This window comes from Paramisgurnus dabryanus, chromosome 20 (genome assembly GCF_030506205.2).
Source record: "Paramisgurnus dabryanus chromosome 20, PD_genome_1.1, whole genome shotgun sequence".
NCBI lineage: Eukaryota > Metazoa > Chordata > Actinopteri > Cypriniformes > Cobitidae > Paramisgurnus > Paramisgurnus dabryanus.
The window spans coordinates 8,775,961-8,801,198 of NC_133356.1; the positions used below are offsets into that span (position 1 = coordinate 8,775,961).

General features: G+C 35.7%; 2 protein-coding genes across 7 annotated transcripts; both read right to left on the reverse strand.

The window, feature by feature from the left end:
* Nucleotides 1-1,207: 1,207 nt before the first annotated feature.
* Nucleotides 1,208-12,258, reverse strand: b3galnt2 (beta-1,3-N-acetylgalactosaminyltransferase 2). Its single transcript, XM_065296227.2, has 12 exons — nucleotides 12,026-12,258; nucleotides 11,404-11,530; nucleotides 10,137-10,237; nucleotides 8,885-9,078; nucleotides 6,381-6,476; nucleotides 6,088-6,198; nucleotides 5,284-5,362; nucleotides 3,678-3,861; nucleotides 3,383-3,508; nucleotides 3,101-3,260; nucleotides 2,707-2,763; nucleotides 1,208-1,700 (listed from the first exon to the last, which is right to left on the reverse strand). The coding sequence occupies exons 1-12, from the start codon at nucleotides 12,129-12,131 to the stop codon at nucleotides 1,569-1,571; spliced, it is 1,473 nt and encodes a 490-aa protein (XP_065152299.1). The 5' UTR covers nucleotides 12,132-12,258; the 3' UTR covers nucleotides 1,208-1,568.
* Nucleotides 12,259-13,942: 1,684 nt separating this feature from the next.
* Nucleotides 13,943-25,152, reverse strand: LOC135786712 (guanine nucleotide-binding protein G(I)/G(S)/G(O) subunit gamma-4). Of its 6 annotated transcripts, none has more exons than XM_065296235.1 (3): nucleotides 24,766-25,152; nucleotides 21,765-21,872; nucleotides 13,943-16,136 (listed from the first exon to the last, which is right to left on the reverse strand). In XM_065296235.1, the coding sequence occupies exons 2-3, from the start codon at nucleotides 21,861-21,863 to the stop codon at nucleotides 16,008-16,010; spliced, it is 228 nt and encodes a 75-aa protein (XP_065152307.1). In that variant the 5' UTR covers nucleotides 21,864-21,872; nucleotides 24,766-25,152; the 3' UTR covers nucleotides 13,943-16,007. The 6 variants fall into 6 exon arrangements, with proteins under 6 accessions (XP_065152307.1, XP_065152302.1, XP_065152306.1 ...); XM_065296230.1 differs by having other exon boundaries at nucleotides 24,803-25,148; XM_065296234.2 differs by lacking the exon at nucleotides 24,766-25,152 and adding an exon at nucleotides 24,443-24,660.
* Between the last annotated feature and the right edge of the window lie 86 nt (nucleotides 25,153-25,238).

A 25,238-nucleotide genomic window follows, 5' to 3' on the forward strand; every position in this document is an offset into this window, starting at 1 on the left:
CGGGGTTATTCTAGTCAGGCCCGTTCCCTGCAGTGGCTACGACCATAGATATATATAAAGGCTAGATGGCTCGTCCGCGCTGATGGCCAATTGAGTGGAACGTCCGCATTTTGGCGGCCATCTTAGGACAGGGCGCTCGCTCACTCGTAGCATTGAGTTTTAATGATGCAGGTACTTTTAAATGACCATAACTTGCTTAATTTTTTACCGATTTTCAAACGGATTGGTTTGTTATAAACGTCAAAGATGTACCTATGACACTGAATACGTATACTAAAAATAAATAAAAAATTAATGAAACATGTTAAAGCATCCAGAATTATAGCCACGTTAATAACGTTTGTAAAAAACCAAACCGTTTGTAAATCCGTCAAGAATTCAGCAAGTTACGAGCATTTTAGTTTGCGTATGTCACTCACCTTCCGTCCACAGCAGCAGGGAGCAGCACTATGGCAGCACTGACCTAAGATGGCCGCCAAGTGACGACACAGCTGACTCCGCCTTGAGCCATCTAGCCTTTATATACATATCTATGGCTACGACGCTGACAGAAGGTATAAGAAGATAAATGCTTTACTAATTTTAGTAACGCCATAGCAACCACCAAGAATGTCTCAAAACAGTTTAGCAATCTCCAATAGTAAATCGGATCCATTCAAACCTTCCAAAGGCCAAGCATACAAACTTTACATTTCCAAGCTATTATGTTTAAGTATTTAAATGTAGTATTTTCTGTGCTTTCAATGTCTATTCAATTCTTAAACACTTAGAATGAATGATTGGATTTGAGAAAAGATGATTCTTTTTAACCCCTTCAAACCTGATTTTCAGGTGTTTAATCAGTGTGCCTTATTTTGATTGGTTGACCAGCATTTTTATTGGTTTGAACTACAAAACATGTGATGTCCATTCCAGTGGACGCAGGGTCTGAAGGGGTTAAGTAGAGGACTGCATTGCTAAGAATAGTTTCAGCTGTTCCTGGACCATCTGAACTTAAAGCACAAGAATAACCTGCAGAAATAGATAAAGGTTTTTTTCAGACAGTCTTGTGGGACTGAGCAGTCGATAGATGCACTGAAGAAAAAGCATTTCTCATCTATTTTGAGGTTATGTAACTACATTTCTTATATAGTTGTTTAGTTCATCGTTTTCTTTTCTTTTTTAGAACGAAGTAACAATTTTATAAATAAACCAGACACATTTGCAATCTGTTACAATATATTAATTTACTGTTGTAATGAAATAATAATGAAAGGTTTGGTGTGACAGTGTTGACACTTTCAGCAAATAAAAAGCACACGGGCACAGAGAGAAAAAGAGATGAAGAGAAAAGCTGCTGCTTTGTCATTTTACAAACGCTGTTTTGTTTGAAATCTTATAGTGGATCTTCAAAGTCAAAATGTGAACAGGAACAATGAAGGAGATTTGAAGTGTGTAAATATCCTAGGGCTCATCAAACCAGAATTTGAAAACAAAAAGTCATCAGTCATTCACACATCTAACAGGTGAAACATGCACATCGACATTTGTCCAGAGCAGCAGCAGTAAGATGGGCATCTCGTGTCCAATCATTGGGCACAACCGCAGGGATCCCCGCACCTTTTCTTTCTCTCCCAAAGGGAATGCAACTCTTGAGCGGAGTGTTGTGGAGATGATAGCATATCAACATAACAATCCTTCTCACATAACCAACCCGAGTCCTGCAGACAGACAATCAAACACCACTGTTACTTTAATAAAATAATACAGAGAATACAATCATGTCAAATGTGTAGATATGAACCACACAAAAACTGCGATTTGCAATGTCCAAACCCATACAGCAAAAAAATAAATTTCTCTGGCCAAAAATATGTTTTAAATTATGCTAAATACATTTAGTAGAAATTAAAGCTTAATTAAATCTATTTTTACTTTTGAAAATATATTTAGTTTTAAACTTCATATATTAACATACAGTACATTTAAAAAAATATTTCGGGGCAACGATTACATTTCTAATTTTACAACCCATACAGCAAAAAAATAATTATTCCTTGCCAAAATACAGGTTACAAAGGTTTGTATAAAATATATAAAGTAGAAGTATAAAATTAATGTATAAAATATTAAATTATATTTTGCAGTTGAAAATATATTTAATATGAACCTTTTCAAACCTGTTATGTCAATATAAATGCTTTAAAAAAAATGTTTCTCAGTCTCTTTAATAGAATACATCTAAAAAATACAGGAAATGTGTATATATTATAAAAAGCTGTGTATGCGGGATCTCTTAAACCTAAAATAATTCAATTCTAATTTTAAAGAAATTTGTATTTTTTTACTTTTTTCTGCTCAAAAACGCTTAATGTGTTTAGAGAGGTCACATTAAACAGACAATGGATAAAAACGACATTTAGTCCTGAAAATGTAATTTTTTTGTACATTTTTCCTGTATTTTCTGTTTGTATTTAAATAAAATAGATTGAAAAATAAATATGGATGGACATTAAAACTTCTAAAACAACAAGTCTAGTGGTGGCCTAAGACTTTTGCACTGTACACAGTTCAAAATTTACAAAAAAAGGCCAAAAAATTAATCGGTTAAAAATATATCTTTGTAAACATATTTCAAAATATATTTCAGTAGATTTATTTTTGGACGTGCTTAAACAATACGTGAGGTCTGATTTAATAACAGTCAAACACTTGAGTTTTATTCACCTGATATTTGCTGGGCCCAACAGCAGACATCCAAATGCCCATACTCACATCTTCTCCCTGTTAACACACATTTAACATTAATGCTTAATATGCACTCATATAAACCTGAGAAGACTACTGCTATAAACAAAACTAATGTCAGTTTGCTTATTTATATATTAAATCAGTCTTATATTTGATTAGTTATCTAGTGCTTTATTTTACTACTACTAATAACAAAGTTGTTTATTCTTTACTTTTAAAAGTTAAAAAATGCAAAATATTGTTTTATTTTGCCAACAACATGTCCTTAATATACATAATAATACAAGATAAATTCAAGCTTTTCAACAAAATATTGTCAGGTAGTGTGTAGATGCCAGATCAGTATTATGAAGTGAACAACAGACATCACCTGGTAAGCCTTCAGATGTTCAGCGTTGCTGGCCAGCCACTCCACCAGATCCCTGGAGACCACATATCCAGATCCACAGGCAAACGCTGGGTAAGCAGGACTCGAGTACTCCAGTTCCTGCCATTTACCCACACGGTCAACAGCCCAATTCTGTCTGAAACTGAACAGTGAAGGGACTCAATCATTTTAATGATCTGAGAATAGCAATGCATTCCCACAACGTACCAATGCAAATCTAATTTCAAATATACGTAAGAACATAAAGCAGAACCTCCGACTCACTTTCCCCACCACAGGTGACTTTGCTTTAGTCTGCTGTGGTCGGTCTTCAACAGGACGGCGTCTACATCGATATAACAATCATCATCCGTCTTCAGCAGCAGTCTGAAGGCAGCGTTTCCCACCGCCCTGTCCACGCAGGAAATTTATTGAAAACCATTAAAAAGAAGATTCACATCTAAAACAACTGTGACGAGAATCAAGCATTACTATCAGCTGCCAAAATAACATTTGTGTTTGAACATTTGGTGCTTGAAATTGTCTGGATGTCTAGATGGTGACTGGGTGAAGCACTAACCATTTGTAAAACTTTAGCAGTTTAACTGGCACATTCCTGTATGTGTCCACGACATCCACAAACACCATATCACCATGTGTGATGCTCTCCTGATGCAGTGCCTGATCTTCATCTCTGAGTTCAGCCAAACGGATCTGCTGCCGTCCCGATCGCCCTCGTAAGAGCTCAGACAACGCATCCACATCTGACAGAAACACACACACAACACACACAAGCAGAGAGCTGAACAACAATATAGCAAAGCAGATAGCAATGGGTTAAAGTCCAGCACATCAGACAAGAAGCACTGTGATATATTTTACAATGCACTTGTGATGATTTTGATAGTGACAGTCCTTCCAGAAAAAGTTTTTTTGTGAATGTTGCGGACAAAAATCCTTGTTCTTGTGGCATGTTTTCTTAAAAAATGCGATGGAAAATGCGGGATATTTATTTAATTTTATGCAATGAAATTGCGGGAACACTGCAGGAACTTGAAAAAACTGCGGGAACTTGAAAAAACTGTTTGCAGCTTTTGAATGATGTTCAGGTCACATAATCACGTCACTTCATAATGTTCCAATGGAAACAGGGGACATGGCTGCGCTTGTGTGAAGTAAATGCAACATTTTTCAACTTTCTGCTAAGATATATGTGATTTTTTTTCTACGAAAATGCAGAGATTATGAAATCATTCACGCCCCGCATATTTTGCACACGGACAGCTGCAATTTATGCTGCGAAAGTGCAGCGTATTTAAAAAAATGTGCCCCCGCATAAATATGCAGACTTTGGCTGATTATGCGTTGAATCATGCGATTTCATAATCGCGTTTTTCTGGAGGGACTGAGTGATGCAAAATCATCCTAAGTGCTTTTTATCTGGCTATTCAGCTGTTTAAAGTACTGTTATATCACTTAAACTGTACAAGAAAATAATTTTTCTATGTGTATTAACTTTTTCCCGCCAGCGTTTAAAAAAAAGTTGCCAGCCAGCACCAGCATTTTTAATTATTTTCACAAAAGTTTAATGCCTTCCGGAATTTTTTCTTCTTTAAATATATAAACATACAATATATCAAATAAAAGAACAGACATTCTGATTAAAAAAAACTGTTTCATCCTATCTTCAATTGTTTTCTTTTTATTACCTGTCAAATATAGAAAGGTTTCTTTGACGTTTGTTAGAAATCAAATTTAGAACAATGATCAAAACACACAGCATTTTTACGTTTTTTGGATCGATGGAGGCTTCATTGTTGGGTAAGAGCACCACCTAGTGGATAATAGCGGAAATATAGATTGCCGTAAAAAAAGTCATTTGCAGGGGAGCATTTTCTTTTAACTGACGAGATAACTCATATTGTTTTTATTACCTTAGAATGAGCCGTTTTTATCTTTATACAGCGTGGGTCCCCTTACATAGAGGTCAAAGTGGAGTGTCCCTTTAATACAGCTTGCATGACAACATTTTTAAATATATTTGTGCCATTGTTTTGTCTTAAGATGCACACCAGTAATGCTTTTTGTATGGTTGGTTTGTAAAAACTATTTGTCCTGATATAACTAAGGTTTATTCCTGGATTAATGTAAACACTACTCGGAAAACTGAACTGCCCCTGACTTACCGTATACTGAAAAAGTAAATCCTCCAGCTAAACCCGGGAAGCCCAGAGCAGTCCTGTGAGGCAGTGTACCCACTTCTATCTGAGGAAAAACAACACTGATTATTTTTACCACTAGAGGTCGCTAAACAACAACAACAACGGCTGCAGCTTTATGACACTGTTAAAGGGATAGTTCACCCAAAAATGAAAACGCTATCATCATTTACTCATCCTCATGTTGTTGTAAACCTGTATGAATTTCTTTTTTCTGATGAACACAAAAGAAGATATTTTGATAAAGATGGTAAGCACACAGCTGCCATAACCATTGACTTCCATTGTAGGAAAACAAATATTATGCAATTAAGTATTGTAATAAATGATGAAGAAGATATTTTGATAAATGACGGTAAGTACACAGTTGACGTTACTCATTGAATTCTATCATATTTGTTTTTCCTACTATAAAAATGAACGGTTACAACCAGCTGTGTGCTTACCATCATTTATCAAAATATCTTCTTTTGTATTTATCAGAAAAAAAATAGATCAACATGAGAATGAGAAAATGTCAGAATTTTCATTTTCGGCTGAACTATCCATTTAAAGAATGAGGAATAATGGGAGCTGTAGTCCTCACGGTCACTGATAGGACTCATAAATCATCATCATTAACTATTAAAGTATAATGCAAGCCCACAGTGTGCCTTGATAGATACCACAAGAAAGCTGTACAAAGCACAACAAAAATGTAGTAGTAATGTTTGTCGTGCAGAAATGACACATTCTCTTTAAGTTTTAATTCAAAAATAACATCGCTCTTACAGATCCAAACTTGAGAACTCCTCCACCGTTATTGAGACGTATGGTTGATGCGTTGATAGACATCAGGCCTGATGGGTCGTGACACTGCCAGAGAAGAGTTCCCTCAAAACCCTGCACAACCAGATAGGAAACATTCACAACACAATTTAAACTACAGCACTGAAACAGCAACCGATCATTACCACAACACTTGGTATTCAGCATTCACTGCATTCAACCCACATCATACGTTTTTAAATAGAGGTTAGATTTCTTGTAGGTGGTTTGTGTAAATGATGGCATTGTTTGGTGACCTTGGGTAGAATGAACTGCTCCACAGGTTTATAGAAGATGGCACCCACACGAGTGCCTGGACTGACGGTGCTAAAGCGAGCGGTCACGATCTCCTCCTGGTACACATGAAACACACACAGGATAATAGTAACACAACACTTTATATCTGGATATTCATACGTTGGTCTGGAGAACGCAAACCTTTGCATGTTTTATTGTTTAATCTAACAAAGATAAAACATTATTGAATATGCTCATCAAAGCCCTTTGAAATGAAGGAAACATCATTGGATTTCAAGGATTAGTCCATTTTCGTAAAAAAAATCCAGATAATTTACTCACCACCATGTCATCCAAAATGTTGATCCCTTTCTTTGTTCAGTCGAGAAGAAATTATGTTTTTTGAGGAAAACATTACAGGATTTTTCTCATTTTAATGGACTTTAATGGACCCCAACACTTATTAGTTTTAATGCAGTTTAAAACAGCAGTTTCAAAGGACTCTAAACGATCCCAAACGAGGCATAAGGGTCTTATCTAGCGAAACGATTGTCATTTTTTGCAAAAACAAAAAAAACTGCACTTTTAATCCACAACTTCTCTTCTTCCTCCGGCTGGGTGACGAGCCAGCGCGACCTCACGTAATTGCGTAACGACATCGAAAGGTCACGTGTTACATATATGAAACGCACATTTGCAGACCATTTTAAACAATAAACTGACACAAAGACATTAATTAGTATCAGTTGACATACAACATCATCGGAACGGTCCTCTTTCTCCACACTTGTAAACACTGGGGCATAGTTTCGATATGTCAACCGTGACCTCTTGACGTGATGACGTATTACGAAAGGTTGTGCTGGTGCGTCACACGACTGAAGTTTAAAAATGCATTTTTGTTCTCGCCAAAAATGACAATCGTTTCGCTAGATAAGACCCTTATGCCTCGTTTGGGATCGTTTAGAGTCCTTTGAAACTGCAAGTTTAAACTGCATTAAAACTGTTAAGTGTTGGGGTCCATTAAAGTCCATTAAAATGAGAAAAATCCTGGAATGTTTTCCTCAAAAAACATCATTTCTTCTCAACTGATCAAAGAAAGACATCAACATTTTGGATGACATGGTGGTGAGTAAATTATCTGGATTTTTTTTTAAAGAAAATTGACTAATCCTTTTAGTTGTGCCATATCGTCTCTGACTCCCCATCACTGAGAGTAAGTTCATCTCCAGTCCATTTATCAAATAAATGAGTAATGTCAACCAGCGATGATAAAAACGTATAAAAAAAGACGACAAGCTATTTAAAGCTTCACCTGGGGCAAGAACAAATGAATCGATTTAAATTGTGCAATTATAATCTTTAAAAAGATGCTGCAATATAAGACATAAACATCTATCTATGGTTCAGTGTAATGATTTTTTTGCAAACAATGCATCAACTAGCTTTAACACTTTAAAGGTGCTCTCCGTAAGTTGAGAAATTTCTAACCGTTACTGACACCAGTGGCCATTATAGAAACTGCAGCCAGTCTCATGCTCGTTCTCGGTGGGCACACTCGTACGAGCACGACCACAACAACCACAGTTGCCGTAGCAACCACAGACAGCTCATTGAGATTCACCAGCATGTTTACAAATGTAAGAAAAGTTACAGTACTGTAAGGTTATTGTTTGACAGACCATATTTTAGCAAAATGTTGCAGTGCTACTTTATATTTTCAACAGAAGTCTACTTCTAAAAGTTTTGTAACACGACACTGTAAAACACACTCCCAACACTCACAATCTTAATGCACTCTTGCTCTGAATAAAGATAATTCATATAAGAAAGTGACTTTTGAAATGGTCCTGTGCTACAAATCCAATCGTTAGCATTACACCACAAATCCAATCGTTAGCATTACACCACAAAAACAATAACATAATATATTACAGATGCCCTGTAACTATGTCTTACCTTTGCAGTAAAAAGGAAACCTGCTCAAGGTCTGTTTTCATAACCAGCGCATCAAATGCCAATCGGATGTTTACTCTTGTCTTTTCCCCGACGCCGGTCACACACTATTTTGGCCGCACTAGATAAGGATTTTTTTTAAACTTACGAGGAGTTTCCGTGAGTGTCTGGATTGTGCTGGAAGTTGGTCGCTTCTTTCCGTCTACAGAGTCCATTTGAAACATTCTAGCGATTGCCGCTGTTTACTAATGACGCCGTACGCGTCTATATGGAACGCCCAGGTAGACGAGCACGCGCATGACGTCACATTTTGAATTTCGCGCCAATTCGGACCCGACTTCTCCACACAGAAAAGAGCCTACAGGCTGATAGAGACAACCGTGGAGGACACTCAAGGTGTCATTCTTTCTATTACATTATGGTTGCCTCATAAATATACGAATGAAAACTCTATCTTAAAGATTTTTTTAAGTAATAACTTACATTCAGCCCCTTTAACCATCACAACTGTAGAGGTTACAGGTGACAATAAAACACAGACAGACATCAGTAAGGCGGTGGTCTTTACCTCCTGGTCCACCTGAAATAAGTGTACAGTCACGTTGCCTCTGAAGTCCTGCTGTGGACCATTGACAAACACACCAAGCTGGGTGATGACCACAGCGTGAAGAACTTTAAAATCCAGACTGAGCGCAGAAACATCAGACGGCTCCAACCAAGAGGTGTCAGCCACGCTCAATATGTCCATCTCCTGTCCAGATTCTGAAATCAAAATTAGGTATAAATTATAAAAGGCCGGTCAATTAAAGGGCACAAATGTGAAATGTAAAAGATGTTTTATAAATCTCAGGTGTGCCTAGAATGTGTCTGTGAAGTTTTTGCTCATAAATACACATTTCAAGAAATCATTTATTATAGCATGTCCAAAATGTCCCTATTTGGGTGGGAGCAAAAACGAGCTGTTTTATTGTCTGTACCTTTAAATGCAAATGAAATACAGCTCCCCACTCTCTTACCAAGAGACAATGAGGTTAAAAATAATAATCTGATTCCTGTCAATACAGTCTGAGATAATAGTATCTGCAGCAACATTAACAATCCACTAACAAGCACATTTAGAAAGTGTTTGGGTCAAATTAACCAATCAGTGGGCGGAGCGTTATCAGTGTGACATCACATTAATAATAGAATCAAAACAACATGTCTAATGAGACTGCTTTGGTTTAACGGGGATTAAAAAAAGAGGAGTGGGTGGATTTTTTTCATTAATTTTTTTCAAATTAATGAATGAATGATTGAGTCGAGTCTTTGCAGGCCATAGTAATTCAAACATCAGCAGCCTCTCTTCATTAGAAAGCAGTCATTTGTGACGAGAAGAGGGAAATGGGACATTTATTCCAGTTTTTCCTGAATTCTCACCGCCATCTCGTCCTTGAGACAAAACCTAATTAAAAGGCGTTGCGGATCAGACAACCATAAGCATGCAGATGTTTCAGAGCAGACATGAGAAACATTCACACAGAAATGATCTTCATACCGTAAAAGAGGTCTTTATAATAAACACAACTTCTGTAATTACCACACTTTCAATATTCAAAAACCATCAAACTCTTCAAATGAACCTGAACTGACAACACACCTGTGAGTCACATGACATCTTACAGCCAATTACAGTACTGTTAAATAAACTATTTCAGTAACCAAGCGATAGAGGACTAGCCAAAAAGCACTTTTAATCCCAAAACTGTAGCAAAACTGATTACTCTGAATTCAATCACATAAGACATATGAGATATTTTGATGTAATATGATGAATTTACCCTTCTGCGTGAGATTCAGCAGCGTGCAGGAATACGGATCTTCACGATCTTCCTCAGGAACAGCACAGCCATATTTACCAATGATGAACTTCACCATCACCCTTTAAAAATAACACACAGCCTCTAACAATTAATAATTTATATAATATATAATATTAAAAAACACTTCAACACAGTGTAAATGTTATAATACAAGTCTTTTCTTTTTTTGTTTTGTTTTTTTAAGATTACATATAGCTGTTTTGCACTGATGCCAAACTCATAAAGAATCATATATTTAGGTTTGTGTTTCCATAAAATAATAGAGATATATAAATAAAATAATTAAAAATTAACTATAAAATTAAAATTATAATAAAACATTAAATTACATAAAGTCTAGTGCTGGGCAAAGATTAACTGCAATTAATCGTTTACAAAATAAAAGTGATTTTTAGCATAATATACAAGTGTGTGCTGTGTGTAATTATTATGTATGTATTTAAGAAACATTTACATGTGTATATATATTTATTTATATTTTTATATATTCTATATACATTTTAAAAAATTATATATAAATAAAAATGTTCTGAAATTAATATATGTATGTGAGGGTGTTTAAAAATACATAATAATTATACACAGCACACACACATATATTATGCAAAAATTAACTTTTATTTTGTATGCGATTAATCGCGATTAATCTTTGCCCAGCACTAAAATATATATTTATAAAATCTCATTATCATTATATAAGGATCCTATTATTATTATTTATTTTATTCTTTATTGCTTAATTACTTTTCCTGGGATCCAATTTTAATGTACTCAAATTTTTGTGCAATTCGTTTTATAATTAGTTTTTTATGAACAAATGAGTCAATTTAATGTGATGTTCCATACACATCCTTCAAATACTCAATATAATAGTGTGGCTTTTAATGAGATCGTTCGACATACACATTGTACTTTGTGATTATTCATAACAAAAATATGCAAAATAACAAGCAGAGAAGTTTTCCTATCTGCAAATATTTTCCAATTTTAATGAGCATTTGCCTGAGGCGCTTCTAAAATTATTCAAGAGCCATATTGACAAGGATTCTCATATGGTTTGACAAAGCTGAAGGTCTAAAAGCAAGATAAGATCAACCGGTCAATGATGAACTCAATAACACAAGCTTCTGAAGTAAATCAATGTCTGACTGAAGTGAAATGGTTTTAATGAACCATATGTTTAAAGATCCATGATGAGTGAATGATTTATGTTTGTGATACAGACCGGTTCTGGAACAGAGGATGAGTTTTAAGATATCCCAGCCATGTTTCTCGTATGGCCTGTCTGTGGTCATAGTGATGTCGTGCTGATAAAACTCCAACCAAGACTTCATGCACAGCCTTCTGGTCATCTAGCAGTAAATATATATATATTATTAATAAAAATATAATACGTGTGCATACACAGACAGTAGTCCTGCTACATTATAAGCATTGCATTTCTTGCATTTAGTCATTCAGAAGACGTTTTCCACATGCAACTGAGGAACATTAAAAAATGAATCTGTCCTGCAGTTAACTTAGATGAGATCTTCAGGCTGTATTTTAAACTCTTTAACACAGCGCATCAATTTAAGCAATAAACTGGACACTGATGTGCATTCATTAACTTACACATTCATTTTAATTTAAACCCCACCGGCAACACCCATTGATCATATTCATAAGTTATCAGTTCTGTATGCATTGAGATTAAAAGTCCCATAAATTATACACATAAATAAACATAACGGACTAACTGTAGAGACAGATTAAACATTAAGACATAAACAATAAACAAAAATAACTTCTATAAGTTATTATTCTATATTAGAAAATAGAGATCCTGTAACTTAGCTGTCCAATACCTGCAGACCCGAAACCCAGCAGCAGAGCCGTTCTGTCCGACCAGCACCACCAGTGCACGAGCACCGCGATGACACACGGAAGCAGCGCCGCTACGGCAGCGCGCATGGACGGGCGGCGGATCCAGTCAGCGCCGGTAAACGGATCTCGCACAGAACCGTGCGGATGAACCGCACAACTCCCGACGCCCAGCGCCGAGGTGCGGAACTCATGTCCGCTTAGTACGCGCTGATGACGTCAACGCCAGACAGCCAATAACAACGCAATAATAATCCTGCATTCTAGGATATGTAGTTTTTTAACCGTGTAGTTCAGCTATTTGTTGCCATGGGAATTACGTCAGGTTAGACAACTAAACCATTTAAACAACACAAGTTGCAGTAATCTTTTAGCTGTCCATGTCTTTTCAGTTGTATGTCAAACAACAAAGTTCAATACAATATGGCTTCTTAATAAAAAGTATAATTCTATCAACAACACAGTCGTTCAAGTCTCTCATAAAATTATATATAATTGCTTCCCAGTTTTATAAACTTCTTTCATCGGGCTAAATATGGAGCGTGAATTGTGTTTTTATTACATGCGAGAAATTAAATGATCTGAGAGAAAAAAAACAGTTTGAGAGAAAAAGTTTTCATACCAATAGCAAAAAATAATAATATTTGAGACAAAAAAGTTTTTTCTCCTGATAGAACATAAAAAATTAAATGTGAAAAAAAATCTCTCAAATGCTTTGAAAAAAACTCTCTAAATATTTTTTGCTATCAGTGTGAAAACATTTCCTCATAAAAAAAGTTATCTCAAAATGCTTTTCTTGATCTCGATGCAATTTCAGGATTTTGTTTACACTGTTTGTTTTGACAATTATCGTCAAAATTCTGTATTACCCAGAAAATTATGTTTTTTGGTGACTCTCAACAATAATAGACCCTTTCAATTGTAAATTTATAATTTTAATATTAATATATTACTCTTTGTTACTTTATTACTCGTCAAACCTATTTGGTTCGTCGTGTATTGTAAATGTTTTGTCTGTATTGCATAATAAAAAACAACAACAAAAGTTGCGTTCAATACAATAAACGTAACAAAATGCCCCAAAATATATTTAGTAGCACTTTGCGAGTCAAAATATTGTGTTTAAAATCGTTCCTAAATCTATTCTTACCTTTGCTCTCCTAATAAATTGTTGCATATTACACATTTTACAAATATAAATTTTTAATTAAAATTAGATAATTGCACAAATGAGGCAACTGTTTTGTATAAAACATATGAATAACAATAAATCAACACAACAATAAATAAATTTGTCTCACATAAAATGACTTTTAAACTGTCTTCATGTAATATTTTACTGCACCTCCAGACGTCTCCACTGACCAATAAAATACACTGAGCTCGTGATGCAATAACCTCATAATAAGGTGACATTTTATTCATTGTAGACCATCAAATGTACACTTATACATTTTACGTATTCACATTCATTCTACTTTGAAGGGATAGTTCACTTTAAAATGAAAATTCTGTTTCTGATGAACACAAAAAAATAAATTTTGAGAAATGATGGTAAACACACAACAGATAGTGACCAATGACTTCCATAGTAGGAATAAAAAATATGATGAAATTTAATGGGTACCGTCAACTGTGTGCTTACCATCATTTATCAAAATACTTCCAAAATATTATATTATTATAATATTTTTCTCCTACTATGGAAATCAATGGTCACTATGCACTGTGTGTTTACCATCATTTCTCAAAATATCTTCTTTTGTGTTCATCAGAAAAAAGAAATTCATACAGGTTTAGAACAACATGAGAATGAGTAAATGATGACAGAATTTTCTTTTCAGAAAAGTTTTATCCATCACATCATTCTTTAAAAAAAAAGGAAAGTACTACTAAATGCAGAGTTTTGAAATGTTTATTAATTTGTACAACTGCACAGATCTAAACATTCAGACTTCTAAAAGAGAATAGTGCAGAAAAGCACCAACAAATCCAAACATTTAGGCATCATTTCAATTACAATGTATCTCAAAGTTCTAATATTTAAATAGGGTATTAGTCCATGCAAGTTATGCTTGTTAAATAATACTAATAATAGTTTTAAAGACAATTTACATTTTGGAATTATTCATAATTTAGTAGAAATTATATGGGCATCCGTTTAAACTCACCTGGAAAACCAACCAAAAACTAACCATCCATTTCTTATTAAACACACAGAGCATTACTAGCATTATAAAAGTAATCTTAAAATCTTTTAAACTTAATTTCTAAAATATCCACCCTACATACACATACATGTGTTTATTCTTAACCTGAAGGCTGTCTCATGCAAAGTTAGCATTTCAAATGTGGCAAAAGGTGACCGTCGGCCTACATCCACCTGTGCACACGTTAAAGGGGCTTTAATACAGGATACTAAAACAACACCCAAAACAGGTGCTGTGCATTAAATATAACACTTTGATTTGTATAAATTAGCAAAGGTTAGACTAAAATAACAGTGATACAAAGAAAAAAAATGACATTGTGCTTTTTGTTTTAAATAGGAAAAAGCCTGTGAAATAACAGTGTAGAGGACACGCCATAGTCACAGTACTTGGCACTCAGAAACAATCTCTCTATACTCACACAATCTCTCATAGAGAAACACACACACAGCAGGTAAACATGCAGCCTCTCTGTTTGGCATTTCTGTCAAAGGCCTTGATGTTTATATCAGGACAGGCAAATCAAATTATTTCTACTGTAAAACATGCCTAGCCTCCATAAGGCCATTCAGAGATCGTGAAATAAAATTAATATCATTAGGGAAAAAGTGATTTGTAAAAACAATTCTCTGGTTTGCATTGTGGGAAGTTTCCAAATAACCTTGTGATAATAAGGAAAAATGTCTTCTCACAGTAATCGGCACACGTGATTAGGAAAACTGTTCTGAAATCAACTGGGTAATCTAGTTAGTCCTTCCGGTTACATGCATCTCACTGGAGTCTATGTGCCAGATGGGGCATCAGTCTGTGCGATGGCAGATAAAACATCTGTACCGTCAAACCCTCATTTAACACCAGATGCACAACACAACGGCAAAACCAATAGCAAACAGCAGCGTAAAGACTCACTTTTCAATAAAAACCTTTAAATTCAAATTGAATTTGCACTGAATATTATATATTTCCCAGATTGGGAGGGGTATAAAAAGTGTAACGTTACAAATACTGACATGATTATAATGGAGAATCTTATTTTTCCATGAGGTATCAAAACCTGGTCTGTTTGTCACAATGGAATTTGGAAACTGCTTGTTGACTTTAAAAAAAAAATGCTTAAACATTTCTGCCTTGAGTCTATAATAAACATCATCATAATAAAATGGGGTAAGTCATTCTAATGAAAATACACATACACTACAAGTCAAAGGTTTGGCCACACCCACTCATTCTCCATCATAAATAACACACATAAAAGTATAGAAATAATAACATAGTGATCAGAAATGTTCAAATCTGACCTTCTTTAAAGTAGCTACACATTGTATAAATCACAGCCCCTCATTCAGACATCAAACCTCATCCAGCTCAATTTATATAAACATTTGAATCATGAGAAAGAAGGTCAAGCGTGCAAATCTTTGACTGGTAGTGTAGTCAGCTTATAAAAATGTCTAAATACAAAATGGCTACCCATCGGGGATTCGACGACTTCTGTGGCACGAGATATGAAGCGTAACGAAACGAAACACAAAACTCTCTCATCTCATAAGCGGTGAGAAGTGAGGCTGATCTCTAAAGACGAAGCAATAACAAACCTATTTAACATGACATGAAACGCTCCGACTGAGCTTTCACCCCCCAAAACCCCTCACAGGTCTTCAGGAGGGATCGGATCCATTAACAGAAGTGACTGCCGCTCAAACAAAGCAGTCAGGGACACAGAATCTCACGGCAGAACCTGCAGCCTGGTCCGGCCTCAGAGGATGGTACAAAAGAACTTCTTCTCTCTGAAGGGGTTTTCTGAGGCCGGGACCGGTACGATTAGCGGATCCTCTCGTATATGTGCATCGCAGTAAGCCATCAGGTCCGCAGCCGCCTTGGAGACCTGAAAAAAAATAAACATACGAGAGTTTAGAGAATGGTTTATTTCGATGTGGTCTCCGTTCACATTCATTTTGCAGTAACAGCATTAAGGAGATAAACATCAGCATGACGTCATCATCAGCAGACTTATTAGAAAAAGCCCAGATTTAACTAGATAGAAATGTTTGTAGACAACCTTGGCTGGCCAAAGCCTGACCTGAACGTTTAAAACAGATTGACAGAAACTTAAAATAAGTTAAGTTTAGTAGTCTAACTTTCCGTAAACATGATTTAACATTAAGTTAGCATGTTAGCATGATTTAGCACCAAGTTAGCATGATGCTAACATGATTTAGCATGAAGCTTACACAATTCAGAATAAAGCTAGCATGTTAACATGATTTAGCATGAAGTTAACATGATGTTAACATGATTTAGCATGAAGCTTACATGATTTAGCATGAAGCTAACATTATATTAACATGATTTAGAATGAAGCTAACATGTTAACACGATTTAGTATGAAGTTATCATGGTTAAGCATGAAGTTAACATGAAGCTATCATGATTTTACATAAAGCTAGCATAATGTTAACATGTTTTAGCATGAAGTTAGCATGAAGCTAGCACGATTTAACATGACGTTAACATGATGGTAACTTGATTTAGCATGAAGTTAACATGAAGCTAGCACGATTTAATATGACGTTAGCATGATGCTAACATGATTTAGCATGAAGTTAACATAATGCTAACATGATTTAACATGAAGTTAGCATAAATTACCATGATGCTAACATGATTAAGCATGATGCTAACATGATTTAGCATGATGGTAACATGATTAAGCATGAAGCTAACATGATGCTAACATGAATAAGCATGAAGCTAACACGATGTTAACATGATTTAGCATGAAGCTAACATGATTTAGCATGATGCTAACATGAAATAGCATGAAGTTAGCATGATGTTAACATAAATTAGTATGAAGCTAGTATGATGCTAACATGATTTAACATGAAGCTAACATGATTTATCATGATGTAAACATAATTTAGCATGATGGTAACATGATTTAGCATGAAGCTAACATGATGCTTACATGAATAAGCATGAATATAACATGATGCTAACATGATTCATCATGAAGCTAACATGATTTAGCATGATGCTAACATGAATTAGCATGAAGCTAGCATGATGTTAACATAAATTAGTATGAAGCTAGTATGATGCTAACATGATTTAACATGAAGCTAACATGAATTAGCATAAAGCTAGCATGTTAATATAAATTAACATGAAGCTAGCATTATGCTAACATGATTTAACATGAAGCTAGCATGATTTAGCGTTATTTTTTCATGAATTAGCATGAAGCTAACATGATGCTAACAAGATTTATCATGATGCTTACATGATTTAGCATGAAGCTAACATGATGCTAACAAGATTTAGCATGATGCTAACATGATTTAGCATGAAGCTATCATGACGCTAACATGATTTAGCATGAAGCTATCATGACGTTAACATGATTTAGCATGAAGTTATCATGACGCTTACATGATTTAGCATGAAGCTAGCATGATGCTTACAGGACTTACTATGAAGCTAGCCTGAATTAACATGAAGCTAGCATGATGCTAACATGATTTAACATGAAGAATTAACATGAACCTAGCATGATGCTAACATGATTTATCAGGAAGCTAGCATGATGCTAACATGATTTAACACGATGCTAACATGATTTAGCATGATGTTAACATGATTTAGCATGAAGCTAGCATGATGCTAACATGATTTAAAATTCAGACCAGTCAGAATGTCTATGGAAAATTTTGTGGACGTAGCTTGAAAGCTGTCGGACGAGTTAGCCGCAAAAAAATTTGACTCAGAAGAAGAAGAAGAAAAGGAAGAAGAAAAAGAAGTTTAAATGCAATATCAGTATGTTGGCTTTGTCAAGCCAACATAATAAAACTATAAAAGATCATGAATATATAAACATAAAGATGATATGACTCTAATGAGGTCAAGAAAGTTGACAGCCGTACATAAACAGAAAGTGACAGCCAATCAGAATGTAGAATTCAGCACTTCTGTAATATAAATATGAATAGTTGCAATATGTGAGACACGGCGATCCAGTGTAAGTGATTCATTTGAGAGCTGATGTCTGAGGAGAGACGCAGATGTTCAGATGAGAAGAGTCAAATACAGTCATGTGTGTGACAGTCAGAGCCAGATGGTACTGATGCTGACAAACACACAATCACAGATAAAACTACATTTCCCATCCTCTCATATGCTTTGCTTTGGTAGGGGAATTATAATTAGTATGATGGTTTATATTAAAATACCAAGCTGATAACATCACCATGGTACTGCCACAATGCTTGCTTGTACTGTATAGTGGGAAGTATAATTAGTGTAATTTTAGGAAATCTACATGGTGTGAACTAAAGAGTAACAGTGATATAATTAAACCCTTGTGGACTATTACAGTATTCAAGAGAGAAGAGACTCATGAGCTCAGTCCTATGGCCGCTTTGAGTCTGTAATTAAGTCTGATGATGATGATGATGATGATGAAGACTCTTTAGTAATGAGCACACATTACATTACACTCTATGATTGAAGAATTAATTAAAGTGATCTTTTACTAATGCTGACCGTTTATGATTCAGAAGATCTGCTCTATCCCTCACTTATATGATCTTATGGTCTTTAATAAACAGCTGATTATTAAGCATTAATATAGACTGTTTCATCTGACGCACGTGATACACGTCTGGATCCGAACTTTACTTCCCGTTTCGTTTTTTTAATGGTCTGACTAGTTGCTAAACTGATCTTTTGCACAAATGCCTCGTCGAAAATAACAAATGTTTTGGTTTCCTAGGTAATCTATGTGTTGTTTTTTGCTTGTTATATAAATAAACTACGTTTAAAGAACTTTGTTGTTATTTATTCTTAGCGGAGTTTACCGAAAGTTACGTGCGGACCGCGACAGCCGCTTGTTTATGTTGTTACTGCTGAAACCGTCTATAAGCTAAAACATGCAAAAATCAAGAATATTTCTTATTACTTTTTACTTTCTATACTTCTTATTTTTAGTAGCTAAAATACATCTGCCTAGTCATGCCAAACTCTAGTATGTTTTATTTAGTAAGTGGGGGGGTTCACATACTATTGTGTGCAATGGGGGGGCCTTGAAGTGAAAAAGGTTGAGAACAGTTGTGAAACCGCTGGCTCTTTGATCGCCCCCTGGTGGCTGGCTGCAGTACAGGTCATAAACCCCGCCCTCTCCATGCAAACAATTGGCACTCAGTTCTAAATAAAAAAAAATATTTACACTTCCAATTCAATTTTCTGAAAGATGGTTTTGGTCTTTTAAGGTATGGTTGTTATCATGCTGATATATGTTAAATTAGTAATTTTTATGATAAGTTTTATTTTAGCTAGTAATTTAATGCTATAGAAACTGGGCGTGTCATTATGATTTTTTGATACTGCGGCTCCGCCTCTGGCTCCACGGACGATTCCTTCTGCGCATGCCCTGGCTCCAAACTGACATTTTTACGTAACATGGCAGCACCCATGGTTGGACATTTTTGGCTTCAATTCATTACAATGGAAGGAAGCGATGTCGTAACATCCATATTTTTTTACAGTCTATGGTTGCGAACCACTGCCTTTTTTGAAAATATGCCAATTTTCCAGATCCCCTACAGTTAAACATTTGAGTTTACAGCAGGCACAATGATATTACACAGGTCCTGAAAATCTACAGAAGAGTCAAGTTTTAAATAGGAAAAAGTCATTTTTGAGTGCGATGCTAATGGTCTAATCAGATTCAATGGATTATGCTAAGCTATGCTAAAAGTGCTAGCGCCAGACCTGGGGATCAGCTGAAAGGATTCCAAAACGGTAAAACTTAAATGTTTAACTCTAGGGGAGCTGGAAAATGAGCATATTTCTTAAAAAAGTGGGGTTACCCTTTAAAGCATCTCCCTCTGTGAATTCTGGACACAAACCTTAGGTTGGGAACTACTGATCTAGAACACCTTAGCAACAAAATAGCATTGTGGCAACCACACAGAACACACTACAAAGCAACATTCTGTGATGTCTCCAAAAAATGTAAAAGGTAGTTCTGTACATATCTATCGGTAAGTAATAATAGTTCACCGTCAAAAGTGAGATCATAAATCAAGGATGTGAAAGGATGTGGCTCTGTATGGCCACCGGAGTGAATTAAAGTGCTGTGTAAGTCTAATTATTTTTAGTTTTCTCTTGACACAGATAAAAACAAGTGTTGAGTTGTTGAGGAAAACAGAAACTGTTTATGTGAGAGGTCAAATCTTTGAGACCCAAGCACATGAGACACAGCACAGCAGTCAGATGATAACACACAAATCTACTCATCATTACTCTCATTCTTGTATCTAATGAATATAATGTATGAGAATATTTCGTAACTTTTCAGCATGCGCCTTCCCATCCCTTTGCGAAGCCCTCCAAAGAAAATTCATGCTGTTGGTTAGTAGCCTTATTTCTCTGGGGTCCAGTTTTATGATTACCTCGCCCCAGTTTGATAACAAGTACTGTAAAGAGTTTCACAACTTAATATGAAATCTATCTATTCTTTTACTATACATGACCAAAACAATAAAAACCTGTCTTTTTAAACATCATCAACATGAACTCATACAACTTCCTTAATGGTGTACATCTTATTTACTAGATCATTAATAAACTAAAGATAGACATAAAAGGATTCATAATCTTACATCAAAATGTAATACAGTACAGTAACTCTGTGTGGACTTTACTTTATATCTGACTTCAGTATCAGATGGGTTTGCGTAGCTAGAAGAGTATTTTTCTTTACATTAAGACATATAGCAGATGCTTTTATTCAAAACGACATGAAAATAAGAGCGTCACAAGCCAAAAGACAACATTACCCATAGTATTACATTAACAAACCACACTAATAGACGACATACAGTCACCACTTTCACCATCCATTAAGTTTTTCATAATCCAAATTAAGCTTCTTACTATCTGAAGAAATCTGTAGAGACAGCAGATAAGGAATATTTGCCGAATTATCAATCCAACTTTCTTTCTTAGTAAATGGACACAGCTGAGATCTTGCTTCTCTGAATCCATTCATTTTATCTCTGTTACAAACCATTACTACATCCCATGGGTTTACAGCCAACTTACTGTGTAACTACAGCTAATATTCGCATTATACTTCCTTAAAACAGCGTTAGTCCTCCGGCCACACATTTATGTCATAATGACATATGTATGAATTATGATTTGATTTTGACTGAAAACCCTTTGATATAATATAATAAAACTTTACAATAAACTGGTTTGTTTAAGGGGTTAGTGCAATTTCTCATATGACATTTTATGTATGAATTTGGATATTTTTAAGTGACATTTAGAATCAACTAATGGCATGTGTTTGGGATGGGACTACCTGTTTGTCCAACCAAGCAGGACAGTGGGAGTTCAGAAACCCATTCGAAATAACTCGCACTGACAAATAGTTCACAATATGCACGTGTATAGTAAGTAAATACGTTAAGTTTTAATTTAAACAGATGTATAGTCTCACACACACCTTTATCCTATCCATGCAAGCTTCCATCTTGAGCTGCTCCACAGCCTTGCGGGCCTGAGAGATGCTGGCCGTGCTGTTATTGGCCATTCCGTCCTTCATGATTGAGTCCTGCACACAGAAGAGACGACACATTCAAACCAGACACTGTGAACTTCATTTCTACTAAAATCACTATCTTATTACAGCACCTCTTTCATGTGTGCTGTACCCGGTAAAGCAATAAAGAAAAATCTAGTTTTCTATTAAACTTTTCACCCATACTGTTATACAAACTCTTAGCAAACTTGCAAAGCAAATCCGACAGTTTCCTTACTGTATTGTAAACATAAATGATAGCTATAAGCATCCTTTTTATGTAAATGCATTCAGAATGTCACAGCTGTAACTGTAAAAGGGCCCATTACAACAACCCTGTGGACTGAAACATCCATTTGATATGATAATAATAGACAGTTTCAGCAGTAACAACATAAACAAACGGCTTTCGTGGAACAAATGTGACTTCCGGTAAACTACGCAAATAATTAATAACAATAGAGTCCTTTTAGAGTAGTTTATTTCTGATAACAAGCTAAATAAATAGATTATTTTGTTTAAATCATAGCTAAAGTGTATTTAAAACTAGACTGAGCTATCGTTACTGTTTATAATGTGTACTATATAATGTATACAATGTTAACTACAGATCAGCTGCCAAACCTCCCTTCACATACACAGCAAAAAATGATTAAAAAAAATTCTGCCAATGGGGTAAGCAAAAAAAATCTTGAACATTTTTCTTAAACACTAAATTCAATGAAAATTCTTACCCCATTGGCAGATTTTTTTTTCTTGTTTTATGCACAAAATCACTTAAATTTGATATTTTTGGTCTAGAAACTAGACTTATTTTCTTGGGTGTTTTGATCATCAAGAAAAGGTATCTTAATTTAAGAATTTTTAGATATTTTTACTGAAAACAAGAGAAAATAACTAAGAATTATTTTTCTTGAAAATCATTTTTTGCAGTGTACAAGTGATTGCCGTTTCCCCTAATCTATAGGAAACCAAAACAGTTGTTATTTTCGACAAGGTATTTGTTCTAGAGTTGAGTTTAGCCACTAGTCAGAGCCAGAACAGACCATTAAACAAACAGACACCGGAAGTTCCGCAAAAAGACGCTTACCGCCACAACTCGCGTGCATCTGATGAAACCAAGCATGCCGAACAAGCCCTGAAAAGTGAAGCCAAAACGTCTCGATCGCCCACCAGTGACTGGTCCTAGTATAGGTCATAAAGCCCACCTCCCCATGTTATTCAATGGGACTTGAGACCAACTAAACAAATGTATTAAACTTCAATTATCTTTTTTCCGAAGCTGGTTTCTGTCATTTACTGTAGTTTTTATCACGCTGATGTAAATTCAAATATTTGTTTTTAAAATAAGTTTGTGTTTAGTTAGTTATTTAATGATATAAAACGGTGGCGCCACATCATGATTGACAGCTGTGATATGGGCATTCTGCGAGAACGAGGGCGGGGTCTTGATTTCGCGGCTTTACTTCCTGCTCACTAATGCGCAGGACTGGTCCCGAAATCGCTACTGCGCAGACTCAAGACCCAAGATGTCGGCGCCGTATCGGGACACTGGCGGCTTCACTTTCTACCAATGGAAGAGAGCGAACAGGCGTCGTTCATCTTTGTTTACAGTCTATGGATGAAACAGTCTATAAATAAATAAATACAAATTTGCTTTAAGTATTCTTTTTACAATTTACAGCAACATTAAAGTATCAGGATGTATTATTTTATGAGCTTGATTGTAAATAAAAAATTACATTCATAATGTTTTTTTTAAATTAAGTAACAGCTCTTTAATTTTTCAAACCTACAGATATAAACATGATCAAAATTCAACGAATTTTAACCCATTTAAACCTGGGGAATACATGCACTTGCATTTTGAAAATAAGTACCTAAACTGGAACATTTGGGGGAATCCCATAATAGCGCCATGTTGCTACATTGTTTCACAATGCAACAACAAATCCGTCATTAACATCAAAATAATATATGAAGAGTTTCGTTGCAAAATGAGATAAATCCGTTTTTTGAATTGTTCAGAAATCTCGTTTTTTGGTTGTTCATTCCAATTAATATCAATTGAACTGCAGTTGGTTTGTTTTGATTTAAACCTTCATAACTTAAAAAATACAGCTAAGTAGCCCCATAAAACAAAATAATAACATGATAACATAACAATAAACATGTTTTGATAAAAATGTTAAAAAATGGATTTATCTCGTTTTGCAACGAAACTCTTCAAATATTACTCAATAAATGAAATAATAATGATACAGTAGATTTCTACAAAATCTAGAATCGGCTGAGACACGAGGGTCGTGATAAGGCCAAACATCAGTGATCATACAGTACACGCGCCAACACCTGACGACTGAATATTCGAATTGGCCGTTAGCATCAACGGTCGATAAACGTTAAATTTGGATTACCAACCGTTAGAGTTTAACGCCCGAGAGACCGGAAGGCGTTACCTTCTTTCGTTCTTACGCGCTTTAGGGAAATCCAGCATTCAATAACCTGAGGGATCTACAGCATCCATACATACATCATCCTTCACGAGGCTGTGAGGGATCTTCTGTACAGTATCAATACATTCACGAGGCGGAGGAACCTACAGCATCCACCCAACCATCTATTCAGCATGCACGAAGCAGTGATGGATATTCTGTAGAGCATCCATCCATCATTCACGAAGCTGGGATCTACAGTAGGCTACAGCATCCATCCATCATCCGGTGTGGATCTACAGCGCGAGCGCATTTCTAATCGACTGAAGCTGCGCACATTAATTAAGCATACAATATAATGAAGCTGCTTCGGTAACTTAACAAGCTGTTATCTTTAAACACATCATCATCTCAAATCCTTAGAAATGACGATAAATGTGACAGCAAATATTTCATGCAATACAACACCGTGTGTGTTTCTACACAAATACCTGATGAAACACAAGAACAGATCACAATCTCACGCACCTGAGGTGTGCCAGCGCTCAGACTTCAGTACAGCCGTAAAAAAAACGAGCTCGACTCCACCCGAATGAGCACTGAAAGCCCGCAGCTCCAAACGCGTCAAACGTCGAGTATTTCCCCGCGTTCCGCCGCGTGCATTGACGCTGTGTCGGTGGATTTGGTGTCAGTCCAGATGTGAGGGAGACCTCGGGATGACGCACGAGCCCGCTGGAGGATGAAGGTGTCGCCGGATGCAGCTGCGCCTTTAAGAAACGCGAGCGTTTATCGTCGCACTGAATCTTGGCTGTCTTCTGTCATTATTGAGAATCAAACACACACTGTGAGCTTTCCCGCCTTGACATCACTGAGGCTCCCGTTTACACAGAAAAAAAACCTCGTTATGACGTAACACGCACTGGTTTAAAGAGTTTAGATTGCCAAGTTTAACCAATTAAATAAT